Source organism: Brienomyrus brachyistius, chromosome 10, assembly GCF_023856365.1.
Source record: "Brienomyrus brachyistius isolate T26 chromosome 10, BBRACH_0.4, whole genome shotgun sequence".
In the NCBI taxonomy this organism is placed as follows: Eukaryota; Metazoa; Chordata; class Actinopteri; order Osteoglossiformes; family Mormyridae; genus Brienomyrus; species Brienomyrus brachyistius.
In genome coordinates, this window is record NC_064542.1 from 3,478,828 (window position 1) to 3,503,257 (window position 24,430).

At 41.9% G+C, this 24,430-nt stretch overlaps 1 protein-coding gene across 1 annotated transcript in view; it reads right to left on the minus strand.

Annotated features, from left to right (window-relative positions):
- Positions 1-2,329: 2,329 nt before the first annotated feature.
- The window catches only part of spock1 (SPARC (osteonectin), cwcv and kazal like domains proteoglycan 1), a 208,702-nt gene continuing 186,601 nt past the window's right edge, over positions 2,330-24,430 (minus strand). The window contains exons 8-12 of the mRNA XM_049029730.1: positions 15,450-15,569; positions 10,998-11,219; positions 9,978-10,040; positions 7,858-7,995; positions 2,330-7,374 (exon numbers count right to left, since the gene is read on the minus strand). Coding sequence (XP_048885687.1) covers positions 7,199-7,374; positions 7,858-7,995; positions 9,978-10,040; positions 10,998-11,219; positions 15,450-15,569 — 719 coding nt within the window. The 3' untranslated portion in view covers positions 2,330-7,198. The remainder of the gene's footprint in view (positions 7,375-7,857; positions 7,996-9,977; positions 10,041-10,997; positions 11,220-15,449; positions 15,570-24,430) is intronic.

A 24,430-nucleotide genomic window follows, 5' to 3' on the forward strand; every position in this document is an offset into this window, starting at 1 on the left:
CTAAGGTAGTACACGGACAATATTGGTAGAATGGCATTCCTCACAGAATAAATGTATGAAAAATGAGCAAATGAACGACAAAAAAATAGTGCAGAATTATACAACACTCACAGAAAGGTACTGTGGTTCATTATGGCATACGCTAGAGAAGATGGCACCAGATATTGTTAAGTTAGTTAACTATGATCTTGGTATATTATCAGTATGGCCCTTAAATGCCATATCTTTGGGGATAAGAGTTTGACAAAGGCACCATTAGGAATAGGCTGGACATGTAACATTGAGGATTACGATGAGAATAATGAGAACTGGCTGCTATTTGATAGGATAGAGCTCCAGATGAGTAATAAATAATCAGTGCTGTACTAAAGAAGACATTAGACTGAAAGGTTACTCAAAAAAACCCAGTACTTTCAAAGAGTGCACTTTGAAAGAGAGATAATTCAGTCATCAAGAACCTTCACAAATGCTCACTTCTAGTAGTGAAGAAGCAGCTTTGTATTTGTTGGGGGGGGGGGGGGGGGGCTGGGGGTGCTCTTTTTCAAGGCTGCTTGAAGATATGGATTTTACCAAAGTCCCATTTGCCCCCTTTTCACTCTGATGTTTTGCATAAGTCTCCAGCATGATTTGCTCACAGAATACAGATTTCACGAGTTTACAATTTACCCAGCTTAGCACATTTAACATTAACAATGATACATAACAGCAACAACTACAGGCTATAAAAATTTGTGACTTATCTGTATAGCTTGATCTGTATCAATTGATTACAACAGGAACTATAAGACCGACTGGCGACTCAGTGGCAGACATAGGAACTGTTAAAGCCACAAGACAAGATGCTGCTTTACCTCTGTTGGGAATGCAAACCAAATTCTGAATACATGGTAACATTGTGCAGGATTGCAACCATCTAATCCTTGGGAAACAGGCAGCGTCTTTAAGACGCAATGTGCATTTTCAAGTAGGAGTCCATGTTTTTTTAATCTCCTTCAGTTTGCCATGGCCACGGTCGAGCAGTTTCCGAAGTGCAATTCTTTGCTAGGACATTCATCGGATTGGCCTAAACACACAGCATGATGCACCAGGAGAAGGGGAAAAGAAAACAGGCTGTATTATTCATAAACAGAAAGGTCACCTCCAATTAATACTGCCAGGGTGTCTTTCACGAGAATAAAATAAACAAACAGGAATTTGTCTCTTAAGTAATGCTGAGAGTTGATTAGTTGGAAGTGGGCTTTGGACATTTGAAGGACAGAATGAGTAATTACTGAGTCCCTGAATGGTGCACCTTGAATGCTTCCTCTGAGACTCGTGACAAAGGGACAAATCAGATGCCCTCATCTTCGCAGGTTTTACCCATCCCTGACGCTTGTCCCTGATTGTCCTGACATGCAGGGTGTTCTTGTACAGCGCTGGGACCAGCACGAGGCACAGCAAGCAGGAGGTCAGGGTTGCACATCTGTTAACCAGGATGTGGAGGGAATTGGAAATAAATTATTACCTGCACAGCACCACACGTCTCACCTATGCAAAGGCTGTGGATGGTGTATTCAGGAACATGTTCGGCACGGTTCATTAGTTATTCCCTGGAGTTCTTTGTATTGCAATGCCAGAGCAAAAAAAAATGGTGGCGTGGTGTAAAGTCTCATTCTCTCTTCAGCAAGGCCAAAGAGATTTGCATTCTGTCGCAACAGAGGGAAAAACACTCAGCTTGGCTGTTAATTTGTTTGTTTGGCTGATGTCTTTTACACGGACTATGTTTCTTGCAGTTTTGTGCAAATTTAAATCTTACTCATACAGTATAGATCCATAGAGATTTTAAACTCAAATTAAGTTTCTGGGTTAAGAGTGCAACAGCAATACTGATCTTTGGGTTGAAGATCCCAAAACTACAGGCTTATTATCTCGGTATGAGGTTGGTGTGTGGTTCGATCGGTTGGTATGCTCTCCCTGTGATGAAAAAGTGACTCATTCAAGTCCTGTGATCAGCAAAGTTATTTCACTGTTGGGCCCCTGAGCAAGGCCCTTAAGCCTCAATTAAAGAGCAAATTTCTAAACCTCAGTCCATTCTTCGTTATTTTTCAGGTGAGACTGCTAATGACCTAAAGTCAGGCTTCCTCATCATATGTTACTATATTAGAAACCAACACTCAGTCGTCAAGTAGTTCAACAAAGAACTTTTGTTAAATTTGCAAACCTCACTAAGACCACAGAAATTTTCTCAAACATGTGTCTTATGAACTGAATGGTATAGGAGCAGATCAGATTATTTTAAATACACGTTACTGAAATACCATGGTAAATGAAAAAGCAAAATAAACACAACACAGGACAGACGCAAATTTATTAAGACAAACATAGTTGAACTGTTACATTAAAATCAGAAAATTCAGCCAAAAACATCAACATTCCATTTTAACTCCAGAAGGAAAACATTGAGAACTCACTACACTTTATATGTAAAGAGCTACAGGTCTAACTACATAGAGAACTATCAATTTATACACTTTTGATGCAAACATACAGCCACAGCGCCTTCAGATGACTTTATATTACATTGGTTCTGTTTTTCTTTACAAAGTAAAAAATATAGAATTAACAAAGAAGAGTTTCTGCAAATATGGCCATCAGTGTTATTGGGTAAAGTTTAGAGATCTTCAAAGTAGACTGGAAAAAAATTTAAATAGGAAGAAAAAAAAATGGAACAGGGACAATGCAGGTTAGACTGTGAGATACAAGTGAAAAGATCCCAACATAAAGTATTAGGAGAGACACTAGGAGAGACAAGGATGGATTCAGAATAGTGATGCATTTATGCATATTTTTTTTTATCCACAATTAACCTTTAATTGATGGACGGCCTGAAAATGACAAAATAAGCATAACAATCAAGGGATAATACAGTACATTCCATACACGTGTTTTGTTTGCTCATTGGCATTTTTCTTTACTTCATTTTTTATACAAGAGCTGGTTGTTGTTGACATGACATCATCATGCAAGGAAAACAACTTTCTTGGTGGCTCTACTTCCTCATTCTGACACACGGTCCATAATCAATGACTCTTACTTGACTGATTCCTAAATTAACATCTGTTGCCCCCTGCTTCTCATGCACAGCCCCTAATTGTGTCCTGTTCTCTGGTAGTACTATACACTGAGTGACCTGTGATGCCTTTGTTTCCTGTGACTCTCCCTCTGTCTGCGGGTGACAACAAGTTAAACATGTGTAGCTAGCAGAAACACCTTACAGCACCTGCGTTTACCAAATCACAAAAATGCTTCCAGGTTTGCAGTCACATTCTATTGGATGGTTGGAAGAAGAATTTCATTGGAATTGGGTTTTACCCTCCAGTCTGCCTACAGTCTAGACATTATTGTTTATGTTTCAAACATACAGCCGTCGCCAGGTACGATCATGTCACAAAAGGTTAAATTGTGTTCCAGTATTTGAACTACATAGGCTTTCAGTTAAAGAGCCTGTCACCCTGTTATTAAACGGCCACAGAAACATGGTATTTAATTCATTGCTGCTGGACTGTTGGAGGGAAGCAAAGCAGCGAAAACAAAACTGACACCAGCAGACAGAAAATCATTAACAGAAATCATCCTCTAGGTTTATAAAGCTAACTTTTAATGATCTGGATTTTTCTTATACTTCTTGAAATAAATCCCAACTTTTATAGACCAGGATGAATTTAGCAATCCCACTACTTGCTGTACTGTATGTCTACACTGCTCTATATTCAAAAGAAAGAATTACTTAGCAGGGAGAAATGCCCTCTCTGTAATTACACCAAGGTCACGCATGGACCAGTGTCCAGATGTTTCAAAAGCTTCGGGCTCCTTATCAGCGGTGCTTATTTGCTGAACCTGTTAATTAAAAATGTTGCGGCCAGGCCAAGGTCTACTGCCGAATTGACCAGGGTGTCATTTGAGCTTCACCTCGATTGCTAAACTAAGCAACGCTCCGTAATTACCGCACAAATCAAGCAAGAAATATCGATCAGCTGTAGTCAACTTCATTAAGAAAAAAAAACCTGCTGAAAAACCATAGTGATATTCAGGATTTACAGACAGCAATTGCTTGGCATTTTTACAGTAATGAAATTTACTTTGGAAAAATCTAATTGAAAACAAGCACAGACGGACAGTTCTGTACTCACTTCAGTGAAATATTCACGTCTCCGAACAAAAAGCTTGCTAAACTTGTCTAAAAGAAAACAAGGCAATGTTCTCATGCCCAGAAATGTACTGGATATTGGGAAGACAATTTGTAGAAATAGAAAACATCTAATGACCTTCCTGACTGCATCCAACACAAAGTGCATGAAGTTATTTGTATATAAAATATATATATATGTTTATGTTATTTTGTTAGTTTTTTGTATGTCTGTAAGAAATGTGCTTCATGTGGTGTCAGAGAGAAAACATTTTAGTCAATCATCTTTTCCACTTAGATCTCTCTGTGCTCCTCGAAAGGCCAGATGACAAGCTGCTGAATGGAGTGAATTGTGAGATGGCATTTCAGTTATCTGCATGGCGATGGGGTAACTAACAATGCACAGAGGCACACTGCAGTCTGGCTAACAACATGCGTAAACGAATTCTGACTTCAAATAAAATGTAGTAAAACAAATACATTAATCAAGGAAACAACTGTAAAGAAAAAAACTCACTATCAAATCAAATCATTTCACTATTTTAAAGTTAAATTAGTTAAAAGGAAATAAATATAGAAATACCAAACCCTTTTGCATAATGCTTTTGCCTGCGAAGCAACAGTTATTTCAAGGAGCAATCTAAATTATTTACATTAATATAACAAGGTCTGTATGTTGTTGATGGCAACAAGATATTTTAAATTGCAACAGCAAGACAAGCCAAATATAAAGCTAGATATGTTTAACTTGTGCCGACGGAAACAGACACGCTGATGCTCCACTAAGGATCGTGCTCTTCCATAATGTGTTTAACGTAATATTCTTCACGAGACATATATTTTGACATTATACAATATAAAGTACACTGGACATGTGACATATCACATTTTCTCAGGAGACTTAGGTTTCTGTTAATAGGTTTCTGTACTCACTGCTGATTTTACTATCAATGATTTGTATGTTGTGTGAAATTTATAAAGTGTCTGATAACTTCACAACTCTGCCGTAAAACCCAACCTACTATGCATATCAGGTTTGCAGTTGCATCATGTAATAATAATAATAGTAATAATAATAATAATTGGTACCTCTAAATGTCTTTTAATAATTTTATCATATTGATGCTGGTAAAGACCTCATCATCTGCTTTCCCCCCAAACACTTTACATAATGTTGCTTTTGGGTCAAATTTCAATAATTTACAAACATAATGACTTTCAGTAAATGCTGGTATTAAGTTTAATTGTTATCAAGTCAGCTTGCAATCCTGTTGCTTGTGATGTTAGGCGCTCTGGGGCAACCATGATATACAAAAAAATTGAATAGAATAGAATCGACGATTTATAACATCCCAAATAATCACGTTAATTTACGCATGCAAATGTATTTCTCCCGATGTAATGCCTCTTCCTAAATGGGACCTCCTATATTTCTACATGTTCTCTTCCTGCACCACTTTACATCCACTCCATAACCATAACATACCAACCTCCTGATGCATCAGAGAGTGAGCAATAATCTAGTAATGCATAGAAACATGCTGCTCACTGTAAAAATATATGTAAACATTACGGGGCAATTAATTTAAAGCACATTGTAAAGAGTTCATGTAAACAAATATTCTGTTTGGTAAATAGGCTGCAAAAGCCAATTACTAATATTACAGGAATGAAGTAACGTTGTCCCATATAAGTTAATCCAGAGGAGATGAAAAAAACCATGCTTTTCAGATCAGATAAGCTCTGAACAAGCATGAACAAAAGGTATTACAGATCAACTGGCATTCAGGTTCCTCTCAGATTCGCTGAAATCACATACCGAGTGAAAAACTCAATGGATTCAGGGTTAATCTGGGTTCATCAGCCTTGCAAATAGGTGGTGAGAGAAAGACATTTCAACAGAAGCACAAGAACACAGGTCTACTGGTCTATTGGTGACAAGGCTTTCTTCAGTCCAAAATGCTACACAGTCATCACTTTTTTCTTCTGAGCGTTTAGTGGAAATTTGCTATGCGGCGCATGATGTTGGTGAACCTGTGGTGGGTCAAGGGGAACAAAAGAAACACGCCTATATCTTACTCTCCACTGGACAACGGGTTTGGGCTTGCAAACAGAAAACGTCACATTTGAAAGAGGCAGGGAGATTATCAGCTGCCGAACAGGGCTGTGGTTATGTGGTAAAATAACACAGCAGAAACAGGGAGCTGAAACTATCGCTCTCCTTTAAGCAGAGCCCAGAGTCTGCAGACGTACACTTTGAATAAAGAACCCGTAGAAGCACAGTAAAGACACGAAAAGTTACGTACAATCAGTCCAATCAATATAACTTTGTATAAAAACCCTTTTTTGGGGTGGATAGGGTACAATACAGTTTTATTTTTAAGAACTTCCTACATGATTTACATTACAAAGCCCGGAATTCATTTCATTCACTTATAGGAGGTGACACAGAGCAAAGAACAAATAATAACAGTATACCATAGACCGCAACACACACTTTATGACGGTAAATTTGCCATGGTTACAAACAGAGGGCTTTTCTGGGAAGCAACGCGGACTCCAGTGCCCTCTACGGCTTAGCGAGTATGCTAACTGTACTGGCCACACCCAGCCTGGCTCGGCCCACGGACAGCGCTACACGTAAAGTACATGACATGACACGTAACCCTGCCGACCTTTGCCTGTGTATTTACACCTAGCGCCTGTGCACACAATTAGAGAAGAAGCTAAAAGAGAAATGGTGGTGGGGGGTGAAAGGGCGGCGGTGGGGCAGGAGGAGGGGTTTGGGGGATGGGATTTTTTGGAATAGCAGCGGAATTTCTGGATGAGAGGGGTGGGCAGTGGGTTTAGGGGGATGACGTGTTGCAGTACTCTAAAATAATGGTGAAGTCTCTGTTGTAATTCATGTTCTTAGAAAGTCGAGAGGTGGGCTTGGAAAGGGAACGACGGAGACGTTAAATAAAGGGGGGGGCAGGAGTGGAATGGCTTCAGGTCTGTGCGATTAACTGGAGGAGGGTGGACATCCTGCGAGAGCTACCACACGTAACCCATCTCGTCATCTTTGTCATCTTCCTCATCCTCGTCATCGTCGATGGCCCCTCGGGACCGGGCGTGGCCCCCCAGTGCTTGGGGCTGCTCGTCCTCCTGGTCATCCAGCAGAACCACAGCCCCACCACTGCCAAAGTCCCCTGAGCTCTCTTGGTCTTCCTCTGCGTGGAATATGGGAAAACATCATCCGTGCATATGTCCGAACATGATCAGTGAAACTAGATAGCCATGCCCAAAAGCAGCATTAAGTATGGATGTGCAAACTAGATGACGGTAGGCAGGAAAATTTTTTTTATTTTTTCAAGAAACAGTGAAAAATGTCCGAGGTGCAAGATAAACATTTTGGTCTTAGAAAGACCGTCTTCCGTGTGAAGAAACAGCGTCTGCCAGAATCAGCTACCTGTCTGTAATCATCCTCAAACTACTACAGCATCAAAGGCAGCTCTATTTAAAATATTTACAAGGCCTGAGAATTGCCGGGCCATGGTATGACATCAGATATAACTCTCAACAGGCACGAACTCGGGGAAGCACACCAAAGGCAGCAATAACAGCTATGAGCTGGAGTAATAGGCTAGTTGCTTACATAAGTTTGTGTGCACACCAAAAGTAATCATGGTTTAAAAAGCCCTGTTCCTCCTTACCACAGCTAGGGTTGCCCTGCTTCCTGGATCCGGCAATCTCATTGCCGTACTTGTCAACACACCAGCACTGGCCAGTGCTGCCATGGCACTGCGTGGGCTTGAAGTATCCCTCCTCGTTGCATCTGGGGATGAATGCACCTGTGCAGAAAGGCAGGCAGAGTTTAACTCTTTCTACATATGTGAAAACATGTATGATATAGAGAGAGATGTACAGCATCCCTGTGCAGAAGGAAAGAGGTAGATTTACTCATAGGCACAGGCCAGGTGCCCTGTGTGCCAACTTGTGGTAAGTACTCAGGAAGAATCGAAACCTGTGGAAAGAGTGAAGACTGTCAATACATCTGCGGGTGCAGGTGATCAATTAATAGTGACAAACCCAGCTGATGTAGTTTTAGATTTAATGCTCGGAGGCACACAACATACATATGAACACAGAGAGAGAGATCAGCTGCTATGCTAATCACAGGCACAGACCACGGGAGCTGCATATGAATGGAAGAGAGCCTTACTCAAACAAACCTTGCCCATCATAAACTGACCGCAAATTAGATCCCACATTAACAGAAAAGCTAACTTCCCATTAACTTCTGAACCCACTGCAGAATAGAACATTCAATCAAAGTCTTCCCCTGGTTGGACTGGGTTAATGTGAAATCGGCTTGGGGCAATGCCCCTGCGTTTTCCATACAATAGACAGCTGTTGCCTAATGTGGACCTTCAGCAATCCAGGCAGACTGGTGGCCCTCTGGGTTCATGCAGCCAAAGGTGGGCTAAATATTAACACATCACCGAATGGCGGAATTTAATTTTGAAACTGCGGCAAAAAGCAAAGCAACTTGGGCAAATGCTTCAAAGATGCAAGTGTTTGCATCTTTGAATAATAAGAGGACAGAAAAAGTCAAACCTGTATGAATCCTATCATCAGGATCCCTTTTCTGAGAGTCCATTACACAAGGCAGTGGACCATATATTAAAGTTTTTGAGGCTAGCTTATGGAAACTCCTTTAAAAACAACAGGAAACATAAATAATTTTTACAAACAAAAAATATTTAAACCATTTCCTTTCTCATTTTCATTTAATTTATAAATGTTACCACTGTCTGTCATTGTGTCTAGTAATAAAAATTCCCACATGATGACACCTTTTATAACCCTTGCAGCAAGAGTCCAATTTCTTAATTTCTCATCGGCTGTATAAAAGGCCAGCTGCCCAGTGCTGCACCACTTATGAAGAACAATCGATTAGTGAAGCAGTTTTGTAGAACTAATTTTTCAAACATATTATTGAAAGCCAACATACCAAGGGAAGTTGAAGCCTTGTGCCTTTTCAAACATAATCAGACACTGTCCACATAATTAAAATGACATTACCTAGTCTTTTTCCCATCTCAATATTTGGACAAAATAAAATAATTTTTCTTAGTAAGAAAAAGGTTTTAAAAAAAACCAATTATAGTGTAATGTGCAGTTGTCTTTTGCAGTAGGGCCTACAAACTTATTCCCACAGTAATAAATATTGAACAGCCTCTTTTTTCTCACATAAGAAATTAAGATTGCTAGGTGATTTATCTAGAAAAACACAAAATTAGAGGAGACCCAGGGAGTGTGTGTATACATCACTGCCCATCTGCAAAAACCAAAATCGCCAGCCCGCAGACATAAGCGTCACGCCCCTGTTTCCCAGCCTCCCCAGCTGGTAGGTAATGGCTATTGGCTGAATGACATAGGCTACCCATGTTTCCCATCATTCAGTTATAACCAGACTTTAATCTGCAGCGAAACTCACACCCCAACAGCCTCTGGCCACCAGACACATCCTCCCTAACAGGTTTCTCCATTTCTCCATCTGATCTCTAGCCCCTAGTGGGGAGACGAATTGCCAGCAAGCTTCAGAACGTTCTTCCTTCCAGGTGGGGGAGGGGGGGGGGGTTCACTAAATTGTGTACAGTGCTGCTAAATGCAAGTATATGTCATCCCTTATGATGTCCACAAATTCCTGCCGTATTGGTAATGTCTCCCTCTGGGAAGGAGCGACCGCAAAGCAGAGATGAAGGGGTGAACTTCATACCTCAAGGAGATCACCTCCTCACAGACAGCACCTTCCCCTACGTTCACTCACCTATAAGAGACTTCCTCCTGCCCTGGGACTGGATCCTGTTCATCTCATTTTGACAGGGAAGTCCTGAAACAGAGAACATGGAACCTGATCACAAGCCACTTCGTCTCACACACTCCCAGAGGAAACTGTCCTTTATAGGTCTGTTCTTACAGTAAAGAACAAATAAAGTGATCAAAGCCTCCCATGGTAGGTGTTCCTCTGTCAAGCCGTTTGTGACTTTAGCTGAAATGCTGCCTAGTGCACGAGAGCTTTATAAATCTAATATAAAGTGTATATTGTAAAACAGACTGGCTTGTCGGAAAGAAGTAGCCAGTAAACCAGTACTATTTCATAACTGCAGCTATTCTAGGGTTCTCAAAATCTGCCACACTGATAGCTATACCCATAAGGGACACTCAAATAAAAAAAAAAACATCAGCTTCTATACTCAACAACCTGTATAGCTAGCTACCTGTGAGAAAATAAATGACATCAACATAATCTCTGCATGATTGTATTCATGGCAAGTTGTAAAAAAAAAAAAGTCAGAAATGTTATTTTTTAATCACGTTGATGAATCTTTAAAGTAGGCATTTCCACGTGCTGGTGTAAAGCCTCAGCCTCTCGATGATTTCGTTAAAATGGATCATGGATTCGACATGCTGTAGTCTTCCCATCTGACACTATTCTGAGAACTAACTTCGTTAGTGGATCCGCTCCAGAGACTAGCTTAGTGGTTAGAGACACACTCTGCTAGTCTGCAGAAAGAGTTCTGACGTTGGATTTCGAATTTTCTTTACCTTGGTTTCATTATAATTTAAAATTAGCATCTAAAAAAAGAGAAACAGAATTATACTTATTATTTGAGAGAATTGGAAAAGCTTATTTAGGGAAAAAAGGATCCTGGCCAGCATTTCACAGAGGAAGAGCATGACTAACAAATGGAAATCACTCCATGATATAAAATCCCCTAGGCTTCTGTTTGCCCGCCTCTCATTTTCTCAGATGTTAGAGGACACGCCCCTTGTTTTTTATTTTTACCATCTGGCTTTTGGAAGCAATAGCACCACTCGTTGTTGGACAGCTTGCCGTCCTTGAAGGAGTCACAGGAGTTGAAGAGAGGCTTTAGGCACAGCTCCTGCTTGTCTAGATAGATGGCACTCAGCTCTGTGGGGTCTAGCAGAAGGTCATAGTTCATGTCCAGCTTGTTGAACATCCAGCCCAGGGAGTCCTTGCAGATGGGCAGGATGCTGGTGTCAAAACCTGGGAGGAGGAAGGGATGCACAGAAGAACGGCTAAGTGGTTTTGTCTGCGGCACAATGGATTTCCTGCTTGGTAATTACTAAGAGGAACAGGCACCTGCCTGATTCCAGTGCTCGCTGCTGTGTATATATTCATTAGCAGACCCCTATCAAAGACTGTTATCATGGAGACAGGAAAATCATTTTTATGGGTTCATTCATAGTTAACAGTGTTAACTTGTTAACAAATCAAAACATTTTTGCTAAATTGTGTACAAGATACCTGGAAAAATGTGAAAATGACCACCTATAAACGTCTTCATATTTATCTTTTAATTGAAGAACAGCAAAGGATCTTAAGGAATGCATTAAGCCAACAGAACAATCCTGGATACATACAAAGCTATCTGAATATCCACCACTGCTGGAAGGCTAAAAAACACTTGTCTGTCTCTGATGACGTAATCATTACAATTCTGACGAATTTATCCTACAGAGCTGAACTAAAATTTAATATAAACTGCAAGGAATCATCATACACATAGTGTAGATTCTGACAAACACAAAGACATGAAACAGATTAGCTACTCCTGTTAGTTAAGAAACCTGACTGTTTAGCAGTGTTTCCCAATCCGGTCCTCGGGGACCCACAATCAATCAATGTCTTGGCTCCTGCCGAGCTCCGTGCCAAACAGTCCACATTTTTGCATCCTTGGGAGCTAGGAGGGTACAATCACTGTCTGTGGATCCCCCAAGGACTGGACTGGGAAACACTGGTTTAGAGTAAGCAAACACTGATCCTGTGAAGAAAGCCCCCTCATCGACTGCTGCTGCCTGAGGCTAATCTGCCACCCAGACGCTCGCATTGTTGCGGATGTGGTAGATGTGTAGCGGAAGGCTTGCTGCCTGATTACCGAGTGGCGCTGCGGTGGCCCTGCATGTTCACGGCACCAGCAGGCAGGGAAGACGGGCAAACACTATCAAACACTCAAAACCTTGCATGCTAAGCTGGTGAAAGCAGAAGCCAAAATTTACTTAGACGGTGCATGTAACTGAAATGCGCGAGCGTTCTCTCAAAATTGAGTGCGTCACGCAGAGTGAAGAAGCTGCGCGTTCTCTTACTGTATATGTGGAAATGAACATGTAAAACACGGTATGGGACCATTTGGTGCACAGATGCGTATCTTTACCTGTGAAATGTAGGTTGATAAGCAGGACATACCACCTGCCTAGCAAAGCACCTGTGTAACTTATAGTACTAGCTGGTATATCACCTGCCTGGCAATAACATCTACCGGGCTAATATCTAATGTCGACTTAGCAGTACTCGATAGCACGCAAAGTATCTGCCTGACAGATGGCAGTTAGCCTTGGGAGCTCACTTGTCCTGGTTCATACAAGTTTTACCCTCTTATTTGCATTTGTATTGATTTTTCATAACTTTGTGTTTGTTGCCATGTATGTCACATTGATAAAATGTACTCTTTTAGAAAAAAAAACACAATTTCAGTTCAGGTTTCCATTTTCAAAATACTTTTGAAGTAGCTCAAAACAAACACTACAGACGAAATTGAAAATGCTGAACTGGCATACTTCAATAAATTGGTACAATTGAAGTTGTTTTTAAGTAGCACAATTTAACGCTGGACATCACTCTCACGCTTCAGCTTTCTTGTACACAGTTTTTATCAGGCACACCTGCAAATGATGTAGCCGCAACCGCATGTAGACAGCCTACAAACAGGGTCAAGACGTTCTACAGTATGTGACTAAGCATTAGCATGGCTAAGATGCATGGTGCATGAATGTGGTGTGATGGCTGGTGCCAGATGTGTTGGTTCCAGCATTTCTGTAAAAACCACATTCCTGGGATTTTCACACATTACAGCGTCCAGTGGCAGGCTGCCGATTCTGTGGCTCTTTGCCTGCTCTTGTGAGGCTCAGGCCTGTTCCATCAGTGTTTTCTATTATTTTTCTCTGCCTTCAGAGTTTTTTTTACATTTTAAAATATATTTCTGATAAATCAAAATGTATTTGAATATTCAACAATACTGCCGATAAGTTTGCAAATAATAAGAAACATTATTGTCATGTGACTGATAGGAATATCCTGCGAGTCTTGCATGTAGCTACAGTGATACTCAATATGCCCAGTGCTTCATTTCAACCTGACCGTGACTCGAACAGTTAATATTAATAAAGACGAATGGTGCCTGACCCGCTACCCAACCTACTTTATATGCTTAAATTTTATATGCTTCATTATATATGTTTACATTTTAACTGACCCACCTGCCAGTGACCTGAATATCATTAAAAATATTTTTGTCTCACTCCACATAGCCGCACAGATGTAGAAGTTTGCCTAGTAATACTGATGGAATCGTCACTCTGTTCATATAGATCGTGGCAAACAAAGACTGCCAGGTGTCCCACTAAGCACACCGAGGTAAGAAAAGACCCATGAAAACTCGTAGGCCGTGTATTACGTCACTAGGCCTAAAAGTCACAGTTGCTGTTATAGTGTGGATTTCCATGTGTTATGAGGCTCTATGCAGTGGTGTCAGGTTTGATTTGGCTCTTTTTGCTGGACTTGTTGGCCACCTCTGATCTAAGGTTTACAAAGTATAATGTAAAAACATCCAATTAGTAGAATTTCTGTGAGTGAAATCACTTTGCTAATAAAAGAGGAATAAACTACCTTCTGCTTGGTAACAAATTATATTGGATCAAACCGGTGCATGACAGTCCCACCCATTGCATTTTCATGGTCTAACCAGAAGATAAACCAATTATTGTGTGTATTTTGTTCATATTACATCGTGGGGACCAAATGTTCTCCACAATGTCATAAAAACCTGCTATTTTCACGTTGCGGGGACTATTTTTCACAAAGATCTGTGAATGAAACCAAACGGATTCGAATTTTCCCCATGGAAATGAATGAATCCCCACAAAGGTATAATTATACATTTCTGTATGTGTATGTGCATGTGTGTGTCCCCTGTGATGGACCGGCTTCCCATTCAGGGTGTACCCCATCCTTGTGGCATGTGCTGCCTGGGATAGGCTTCCAGCCCCTGCTAGCCTGAGCAAGATAAGTGGTTAGTAGACAAGCAGAAGGAAAAACCACTTATTTTACAATCCCGTGTTGAATTGATTCACTGACCGCTTCAGTTACACCCCAGTGTTTAAAACAGTTTACTTTGTATTGCAGCCAATACGGCAACACAACACAACTGATGCTGCCATCGTGACACAGAGGAACACTATTACACCTGCTAATCCACTGCTGTGTCATTCCAAAGTGGAACACAAAGGAAAACTTGGAGTTTCAGTTTGTCTCAGTGGCTTTAACTTCTGGGCTCACAGTGACACCTTCAGGAAACCCGTGCTGGAGTTCGGAGCGCTGGCAGCTTGCACTGAGTAGTTTAGCGTACCGCACCCTGTAAAACTGAAGCTTAGGCTCTTGCATAGTTTGGCTTGGGTTCCTGGCTTCATATACCATGTACCAAAATGACAAGGCTGTTCTTGGACTGCCAGTCTTCCTCCAGTATTACTTACGGCTTCATACTTCACGTCAGTTTGTGGAATAGAAGGTAAACAAACAGTTTGCATAATCAAAACAAGGTATATACTATACTGACAAATAATTGTCTGGAGAGAACTATCAGCTTATGCTGAGTAGCACTGGATCATAAGGTAAAGATGTGAGTGCATGGACAAGTGAAGGTAGAGAATCGTTGTGTTGATCTGCAAGTATACAATCTCACAGTGTAAAGCATTTCAACAGTGACCTTCCAGCATGTTCACCTTGTGCTGGGCTGGAGGTTTCAATGAAAATAAATACAATTAACACAAGTGGACAAGACTTTCGGCACTCTGCAATAGAGATGTTTTTCAAATTTTTGATTCATCAGAACAATGGACAATGGATGGCTAGCAGAAGAGCAAGAAATAGTATGGATAATACATTTAGACACATATGCAGTTGATCAAATTCATAAGGCACTGCAGTGCATTTACAGTAAGATCAATGCAGTGAATTCTCTACTAGGCCAATGCTTCTTTACGTTCCTTGTGTTATTATGTTGAACTTCTGTTATTTAATAGTCTTACTAGGTTCTTGCTTTGTTAAAAGTTACTGTGAAGCTCCAGCTCCAATAGTGCTTACACTTGAGCATTTATTGGAAGCTTCACAGAGCTGTGCTTTTGACGGAATGTAGAGCCACAGCGATTCAAGGAAACTTACGGCCTTGTCCGGCATCCGAGGTGACTGTGCTCTTCAGGTCTCTGTTAGCGTCCAGGTGAAGGACGCCGAACCAATCCTTCAGTCTGGAGGCCAGACTCCTCAGCTCTCGGTCGCTGCAGACTGAAGCGAAACAGGAGTAAACAACTTCATGTTACTAATGTTTTCATAAAGAAGTAAACACAGTCCACACTTATTTTTTCACCCTTGGTTTACTTATTAGGGCCCCTAAAACATGATCAGATCTCCGGGTGAGAATCACATTTCAAGGAGAGTCCAGAGGAAGGTAAGGAGATGTTTAAAGGAACTGAATGAAGCCTACACTTAACAAGCTTTAACAGCTTAATGGGCCTTCAGACAACCTCACTTTATTTGAGCAGAGTAAATCACAGATATAATGCACACTTCTCTATATAAGCAGATCACCCATGGCCATAAAGCCATGGCAGGTGTATCTCGCCCCAGAACTGTTCTATTCAGTCATAATTTAGATGATTTACTTAGTTCATATTTTGTTCTATGATTAAACCCAAAATTATGAATTTATGCTGTTACCCTCATTAGCAAACTCCTGAGAAATAGACGTTATTTGATTAGTCGTATTGGCCAAGCTGTTCAGTACCAAGACAAACATAGTTATGTGCACAGCCAAGTCCCTGGAGAGGGTGAACCAGCCTGCATGAAGAAGGACAGGAGTGTGAAGGCAAAATGAAGAGAAAAAATATTAGCCTATTATATTACAGTCAAATACCTTATTCATAAATCCCAATCAATAGTAATTCGTCAAACATGTACTTGATTAAAAATGAAGAATTGATTTTCTTTGGTTGTGAACAATGTTAGGTAATGTACTTATATTATGTACCAGTACATTAGGGAACACCAGCAGAAGCAGACAGGCAGTCTAAAGATGGATGGATACAGAGTACATCAGAGAAAACATCAATGGAAGAAAAAGCCGGAACTTTTCCCCAGTCACCCACCAACACTTTGGTTTGATCCATCCATCCATTTTCCAAACCACTTATTCTTCTGGGTTGCGGGAGGTCCAGAGCCTATCCCGGAAGCAATGGGCACGAGGCAGGGAACAACCCAGGATGGGGGGCACACTCACACATGCACACCTACAGTACGGGCAATTTAGTAACTTTAATTAGTATCAGCATGTTTTTTTGACTGAGTACCCAGAGGAAACCCCACGACGACATGGGGAGAACATGCAAACTCCACACACATGTAACCCAGGAGGAAACTCGAACCTGGGTCCCAGGGGTGTGAGGCAACAGTGCTAACCACTGCACCACCACGCCGCCCCGAGTTTTATATATTTATATATATGTATATTGCTTTAAATGTACTAAACATACAAAAAGGGTTCAAACCATTGAATGTTTTGTAAAGTTACCTAATGATGTCAGAAGGATCTGGTGCCACTGAACTCCATCTGACTCGTTAATAATTGCATTCATTCATTGGCCTTCTCTGACCACATGATATTCAAAAGATGGATTAATTTATTTTGCTGAACTTCTCTCTCAATAAATATTTAGATTTTGACCGAATAACTTGAACCACCAATATACTAGTGCATTCTGAGATATACAGCATAAATACTTAAAGAGCTTTATTATTTTATGTAAGTGAATCCTTAAATATTGATAACTTTGTTTTGATATGTGACCATGGGTGGAACTTAAAAATTTGCCAGATTCCTAAAAAGATGTTACCAAACTTCTTTAAAAAAATAATAAATCATATTTTTTTGTTAATACAAATATATTTAAAACGCAAATGATAAACATTGGGGGAGGCATGGTGGTGCAGTGGTTAGCACTGTTGCCTCACACCGCTGGGACCCGGGTTCGAGTCTCCACCTGGGTCACATGTGTGTGGAGTTTGCATGTTCTCTCCATGTCGTCGTGGGGTTTCCTCCAGGTACTCCGGTTTCACCCCACAGTCCAAAAACATGCTGAGGCTAATTGGAGTTGCTAAGTTGCCAGTAGGAGTGCATGTGTGAGTGAATGGTGTGTGAGTGTGCCCTGTGATGGGCTGGCCCCCCATCCTGGAGTTGTTCCCTGCCTCATGCCCATTGCTTCCAGGATAGGCTCCGGACCCCCCGCAACCCAGTAGGCTAAGCGGTTTGGTAAATGGATGGATGGATAATAAAAGTTTGAGTGCTGATAATTGTTTAATTTTCAATTTAGGCTGTTGCTATAAAACTTCCAAACAAATTCAAACAATGTCAATGCTAATTATGCGGGATGATATGAATTAACCAATCATCTATTGTCTTTATTGTAGTGCATTTTCTGTTTAATAAGCAAACAAAATCACAGTAAACAAATTGCCTGAAACATGTATTTGCGTAAATGCAAGCAAATGCAATGCCTAAATTATAATAGTTAAACAAAGAAAACAAATATTAGCTAGGTAACTAGTGAAAATAGTAAGTGAATTTATATTATAGAAAATGCTTATTGAGAAAATTGTTTATTACAAAAGTAAACATATTAATGTTTTATATAATTGTATGCTACATTTTATGTGATACACTTCCATAAAATCTGAGCAACATCATACATGTCATGAGTATATACTGTAGGTATGTTAGATATACAAACGAAACAGCATTGTCACCCTAAAAACCGATCGGTCAAAAGTTGTAATTTCTGGCTAATTTGTAGTTCGATGTAAGTGTGATTAAAAGCACATTCATTTTAATTTAGTTGTGGTGGTTGTGTATAAAGTAGATTGGGGGGGATACCATTTTCCTGAAAGCCTTGGGCATGCTGTCCCCCATTCTTCAAATCCCTCGAGTCCCCATTGTCTGCTACGCACGCCCCTGCAAGGGCTGCATTTGAGATCAGCACTATTCCTTCACAGTTCATTAGAAGAAGAAGTTATCTTTATGGCCTCTGCGCTATGAATACGGCACTGTAGATTTTGTACTTCAGGAGTTAATGGAAAAGAAAATTTAAAATCTCTCTCTATCTCTCTCACACTCCCCTCTCTGCACGCTTCCTCTCCGCCGAACCCCTGGCGGCATACAGCAGGAGATGGAATCTGGGAGTGCCGAGGGCCTGGCCACAAGCAGCATCACAGACCCACGGAGGACGCACAAGGAGGGACAACTGTTCGAATGCTGCTGTCATCCCAGGGAAACAAGAGCACAACAAGGGCGAAAAAGACAGAAAGTGGCTCCTGCTTCCCCCCTCATAGAGTGACCCCCCCCCCCCATGTGGTCAGATGATGCAATAGGAGTACATTGTTTGTCTGCGCTGACTGTAGCCCACCAAAACAGGTGCTCCTTCCTCTTTTCTCCGACAACTACCGTTAGCTTATCCGTTCTTATCCAACAAATAATGTCAAAACAAAACACAGAATTGCCTGGATCCTTCTTTGAGCTTGTTTATTGAGTCCTGTTTGGAGGCATAGCACAGTGGCCTAGACAGAGATTATCATCCAGATAAAATTGACCCAGGCTACAGTGCTAACCTTTAAAGCGCAACAGAGACCGAAATGCGACTGACTTACATCTGATGCTTTCAGAGTTGGCAGGAGCTAATGTGGCACCGTGAACACAGATTCGCCTCCTTCATCACTTATAGCACCTCGTTTAATGAGGAGCATCTCATTTACAAGTCATCGGCAACCGGCATTAGCTCCACAACGTGTGGTTATCTGGCACGTGCCAGCGAGGTAGATAAAACAGATGACGGCGTCAACAGTTGCTGCAAGCAGCATTAATCAGCCTGGGCTCATTCCAAGCGATCAAATGACATTCCCAATAATGAGCACACTCCAAAACCCCGGAATTGTTTCCTCCATCGCTTCCGCAAGAAATGTATGAAGAGTCTTCAACTGAAAATGACGCTCTGCAAAGCGAAAAGCAGGAGCCAAAGGAAAAAAGAAAACGCATCAATGAGTTTGGTTCACAGGCTTCAATCTGCAGTATCTAGACCTCGAGCAGAATTACATTATGCGTGGCACATATTTGGAAATCTCATCTCAGGGACAAATAGGTCCTAGCTCCTCTGTGAAAAAAGATTAGATAGAAAGCAAACAAGCACTAAGCAAAAACAACAATAGTGACAGAATGCCTCTTCCCTCCAAATCAACCACCAGAAACATCTCATTTGTTTTTCTGTTGTATAGAGAAAGTTGGAATTTGCAAACCCGGTTTCTCAAGGGACCTGGCCACTTGTGGGATGAAAAAAAAGACAGATGGCCTGTCTCTCCTCAGAGTGGACAGCAGTGCAAAGGCCAATTGAGACACCACCCCACTAACCATGCGATGTCCTCAGTTGCCTAGGCATTTCAGCATCATAATGAAGCCAATCCCTGTCAATTAGCCACCTGGATGGCTTGGCTGCCCGGCCAATCACACGCAGTGATCAGGTTACCTGGGCAAAACAGCAATCCCAACAAAGTCATGTGCAGGAGACTGCGACCATACTCAGCTCCAAGATCATGTGCATTTCATGACACCCGAGACAGCAGAATAATGAAACATCTCTGAGAATAGACAGAAAAAAGATCTAGCTTTCGAATGTAAATGGCTTCTGCGTTCAGGCAATTTAAGCTGGCCGCTCATGACTTCTTTACCACATGAGTTGCTAAAGGCTGTGATCTAAACCCAGAGTGTAACATCCTCCTGTTTTCAAAGTTGCATGTAGCAAATTAATATTCTACTTATTTCCACAAGAAGGCAAGTCAACATTGTTGTACATAATAGTTAAGAAATAAATGATTAATTTATCATACTCTTTATAAAAAATTTAATATTGCACAACTATTGATGTTCCTGTTCTAAACAGCTGTGAAATGAATACGTCTGTAATCCATGTACCCTGAATATGGTTCAGTAAGACACCTGAGCCTTAACATACAGGTACAAATGTAAGCCACTTAGCCAGAGACAAACATGCTGTACATGTTCATTTTCCTCTGCAAGGCTTTTTCATTTTCTCATGACTCAGATGTTCGATATTATCGCAATAATAAATGTAGCATAGAAATTGTGAAACAAGATTTACTCTATAAGTTGATAAATATCTACCCATTTGGGCTACAGTTACCAAAGGCATTTGTGTAGGTCTACAAGGTCAAGCAAGCCTCCCTGCATGGATCTTCAGCATCAAGTAAGGTTCCTCCAGTATGGTACCTGTGGACTAGACCAGGCTGCCCATTTACAAAAGATATTTATGTGTGCTTCTCAGAGCTCCAGATCTTACAAAATTCCAGCCCACTCGGCCCTTGACAGAATGAATGGCTGTGTAAGAATCTCCCCTCCATTTTATTTATTGGGGTAGATAATTCTACTTATACCGTAGCTATTTCTATGTCCGTGGTATCCGTGTCCAACACAAAGAAGCATTCAGCTCTTGCCGTCACTCTCCAATTTCCAGAAAACGCTTGACAGCTGTGAATTTAGTGCTGAGAATTTAGCGTAAATGTTTCCCCCTGTGACTCCAGCTAAGGGCTGAATCATGGAGTGATCAGTATTCAATCCTCAACCTCTCATTCCGTTTCCAGCAGAGGCCGGAACAGAAGCTAATTCCACAGAGGAACTAAATATTATGTGTGTGTGTGTGTGTGTGTGAGCGCGCATGTTTGTAACGTGTGTATGTATAAGACCATCCGTGTCAGATTGTGAGAGTATATGTTTGTCCCACCCTACGGAGACATACAGCCCAAGCCTCCTACCCTGAACAGAGCACCTGTTATGTGAGTGGGCTGTTGATGAGCTGCCTTTGTTCTGTCTCACATGGTGAAAGTGTACCAGAGGTCTTCCGCGTCTGAACGAGCCTATCACTACAGGAGCTTACCCATAACCCCATGTAGAGCCACTGCCTACCAGCCACAGACTGACACATACAGTAATGTGATCCCCACCACTGTCAAGCAGCTACACAGTGTTTCTGTAACTTCCAACGTACCCTACAGCCATATACTTACACGCAATGTATATCCGTGGTTATCCCACACTATGTGAATTTCTACTCACTTTACACTATGGTGTGCAATCCCTTCCTAAAATGTATCACATTGTATCACACCATCTCTACAGGCCAAAAGGTCAGCATCTCTAAGGTCAACTTTCTCAATAGCTCAAAAAAAGAGACAAGAGAAACCTGGGCAATAATGTAATTCTTGGCAACCTGCAGAATGAATTTCATTCTGAAATCTAACCATGATGAATGAAATGTTAAAGATATTCATAATATCTCTTCATCATAACAAGGATCCCGACTCACCCGCTTAATGAAAAATGCATTTGGTGATTCTGCATATTTTGTTAAAGAATCAAAAGCTTGTTCAAGCAGTACAATCCAGAAAAAATGTGGACTGCCTGGGAGTCCTCAAGACCTGATATACAGTGTACCTTAATATGTCCAGCTGTGGATCAACTGGAGAAGCACCATTAAAACATGTGATGATGGCAAACAACCTAAGCCTCACTTTTCATTGTTCAACAAGCTTCAAAAAAAAAACCAATAGGATAATAAGTGGGATTAAACCCACTGTGACACACAGAAAGTTAATTATTTAGACAGCTTCTACATCACATGGACTATTTGTCTACTTTGTCTATCTTGAAAGCAACTGCAGCACTCAAAATAAAAGGTTTGATCTTTTATTCTGTCTACAAAGCTCTTCTGTTTTAAAAATCAAGGTCTCTTGAAGTGTAGTGAAGTCTTGGCAAGACAACAGACCAGTATATCAGTATCATCACATGCAGATGCGGCGAGTCCACTTCAACAATGCCATTTAAAGGCGTCAAACTGTCTGATTACCAGCAGGGATTTTCTCCCCTCATTAAGACTTCATAAGGAGATAAAGAAGAAGTCTGGCCACCCATCATGTAATTAGTCTGTACTATTCTGACAAGTTAATCACATCTCTGTTGCTAGCTGGTTTCCTGAGTGTGCAGGCAATACCTCCCAAGTATGGGAGACAATAAGCATGAAGACGCAGAAACAGCCAGTGCAGCTGAGGTCCACAAACCACAGATTTACATTTATGAGCTTATAAACATCGTTATGGCTCAACGCGCGAAGGTTTGCGGCTGATTAATAAAATGAGAAACAACAGCGCCAATACCGAGCAACGCAGACCCCCAACCAGACAACAGCATGGAAACGCAACCCAAAAACGCGGCAAGGGAGCAACACTGACACGTGCAGCTGCAGTAGTACAGACAATCCCTGGTGTAATTGTGCCCTAATGCTGTTAGAGGAAGGGATCAGGGTAACAGCATGTCTGGTAGGAAGCAAGAGTTTGGAACCGTGCTGATGGCTTGGCCAGTGCAGTGGATGGAGCTTCGCACGAGCGGCTAGGTGGCGACGGGACTGGATGTGCTCAGACTGAGGAGAGCTGGGGATCAGACGGAGCTGGCAGGCCCCGAAACGCAGCTGATTGCAGCCAATGAGCTTAGCGCCATTGCACTCCCCTGGGAAAAAAGCCTACTTGCTACTTCACCGTCCTCCTGAGGCCGTTGCTCCGTCACCAGCGGCAACCAAGCTGCACCAGGCTTGGATGCTCCTACTGAACAAAAGATTCAAGGCCTGGGACTGATGACACAGCAGCGTTCTTTGGCGAGAGCACAAGCTGCCTCTGGACATTGGCGCCGCCATACATGGACATGTGACCTTGCGGCCCATCTGTGCTTTCCATAATGGCCACGATTGGGCGCAAACTGGCTGGAAAAGCAGCCACATGCTGCCAGGGGTCCAGGTTGTCCAAAACCAACTCAATGTTGACAAGAGAAACAAAGCTTCAGTCAGAATGACATCACACTTCCTGCTGCATGATAGGTAGATGAGCAGAGACACACACATACAGCCATTAATTTTGTGGGCCTTTACATCTTGGCCATGGGAGGACTGCAGTCACAGGAACAAGGACGCCCACACGGTGCTAGAAAGCTTTGGAAACGTTTGTGCATGAATGAAATTCAGGACGCTGAATGAGAAGCAGAACGGCGCCCAGGGAAAGGTTGGTGAATTAACATCGGTTGCGGCCTTTCAGCCGGCCTGCCGCAGAGGCCTCCGAGCGACCGTAACGGCATCGGCCTACCTGGAGAATGGCAGCCTTTCAGATGCAACCCTAAATACGTTTCGACGTTCTGCAAAACCGCAGGGATGGAAGTGCACAGCAGTGTCGCTCCTTCACATTTTCGCACGTGCTGGGGAAAGTTAACTTCTCTGGGCCTGTTTACTGCTGGTGGAAGCTGCACTGTGGCATGAGCGAATCCAGCCATCCTGCCCTGCCAAACTGCGGCCTCGCGGGGCCCCTAACCCCAGTGCCCCCTCCTCCCTCCATGCTCAGCATGGTCGCTGAAATGCTGAAAGGACCAGCATCCCACACGTTGGCCTGAAACAAAGTAGAGCAGAAGGTGCCAGAGAGCCCACTGGCTAGGCCTCCACATGCCGACATAAACCAGGTCCAGTATGCACAGACCTCACGGGCCCCATCTGGTCCATCATCCTCATCTGCCTCTGTCACTGATGGGCAGATGGACCACAGTGAATCCGAATGCTTAAAGGTGCCCAAACCAAGCTTCCCTTCCACCTCTTTTTATACTTTGAATGCCAATATAAATATGATTCATATTTACAGTCAATGGCGTTCACTCATTAAGGCTGACACATGTTTGCTCAAAAGCATGTTTCTACCATCCCATCCCCCTTCTCATTCATAATAAGAATTAGGCCTAAACAGTAATCCGGTCCTCTCAGAAAAGCCATTATCTTTCTGTGATACATTCAAGAAAACAAACTCAAGATGAGACTAAGGCTCTAAGCAAACACTGTGAGTGACAATAATTGTGCTGACAGGCAGGAGAGAGTTCCTGGGATACATACACTAAAGACCTATGCATTGCCTGCACTAAAAAGAGCCTAAAACGGCTGAGGATCTGCAGCAAAGCTCAAGCGGTAACAAGAACTATGAATGCCGTGCCTATAAGAATCTATGAATAC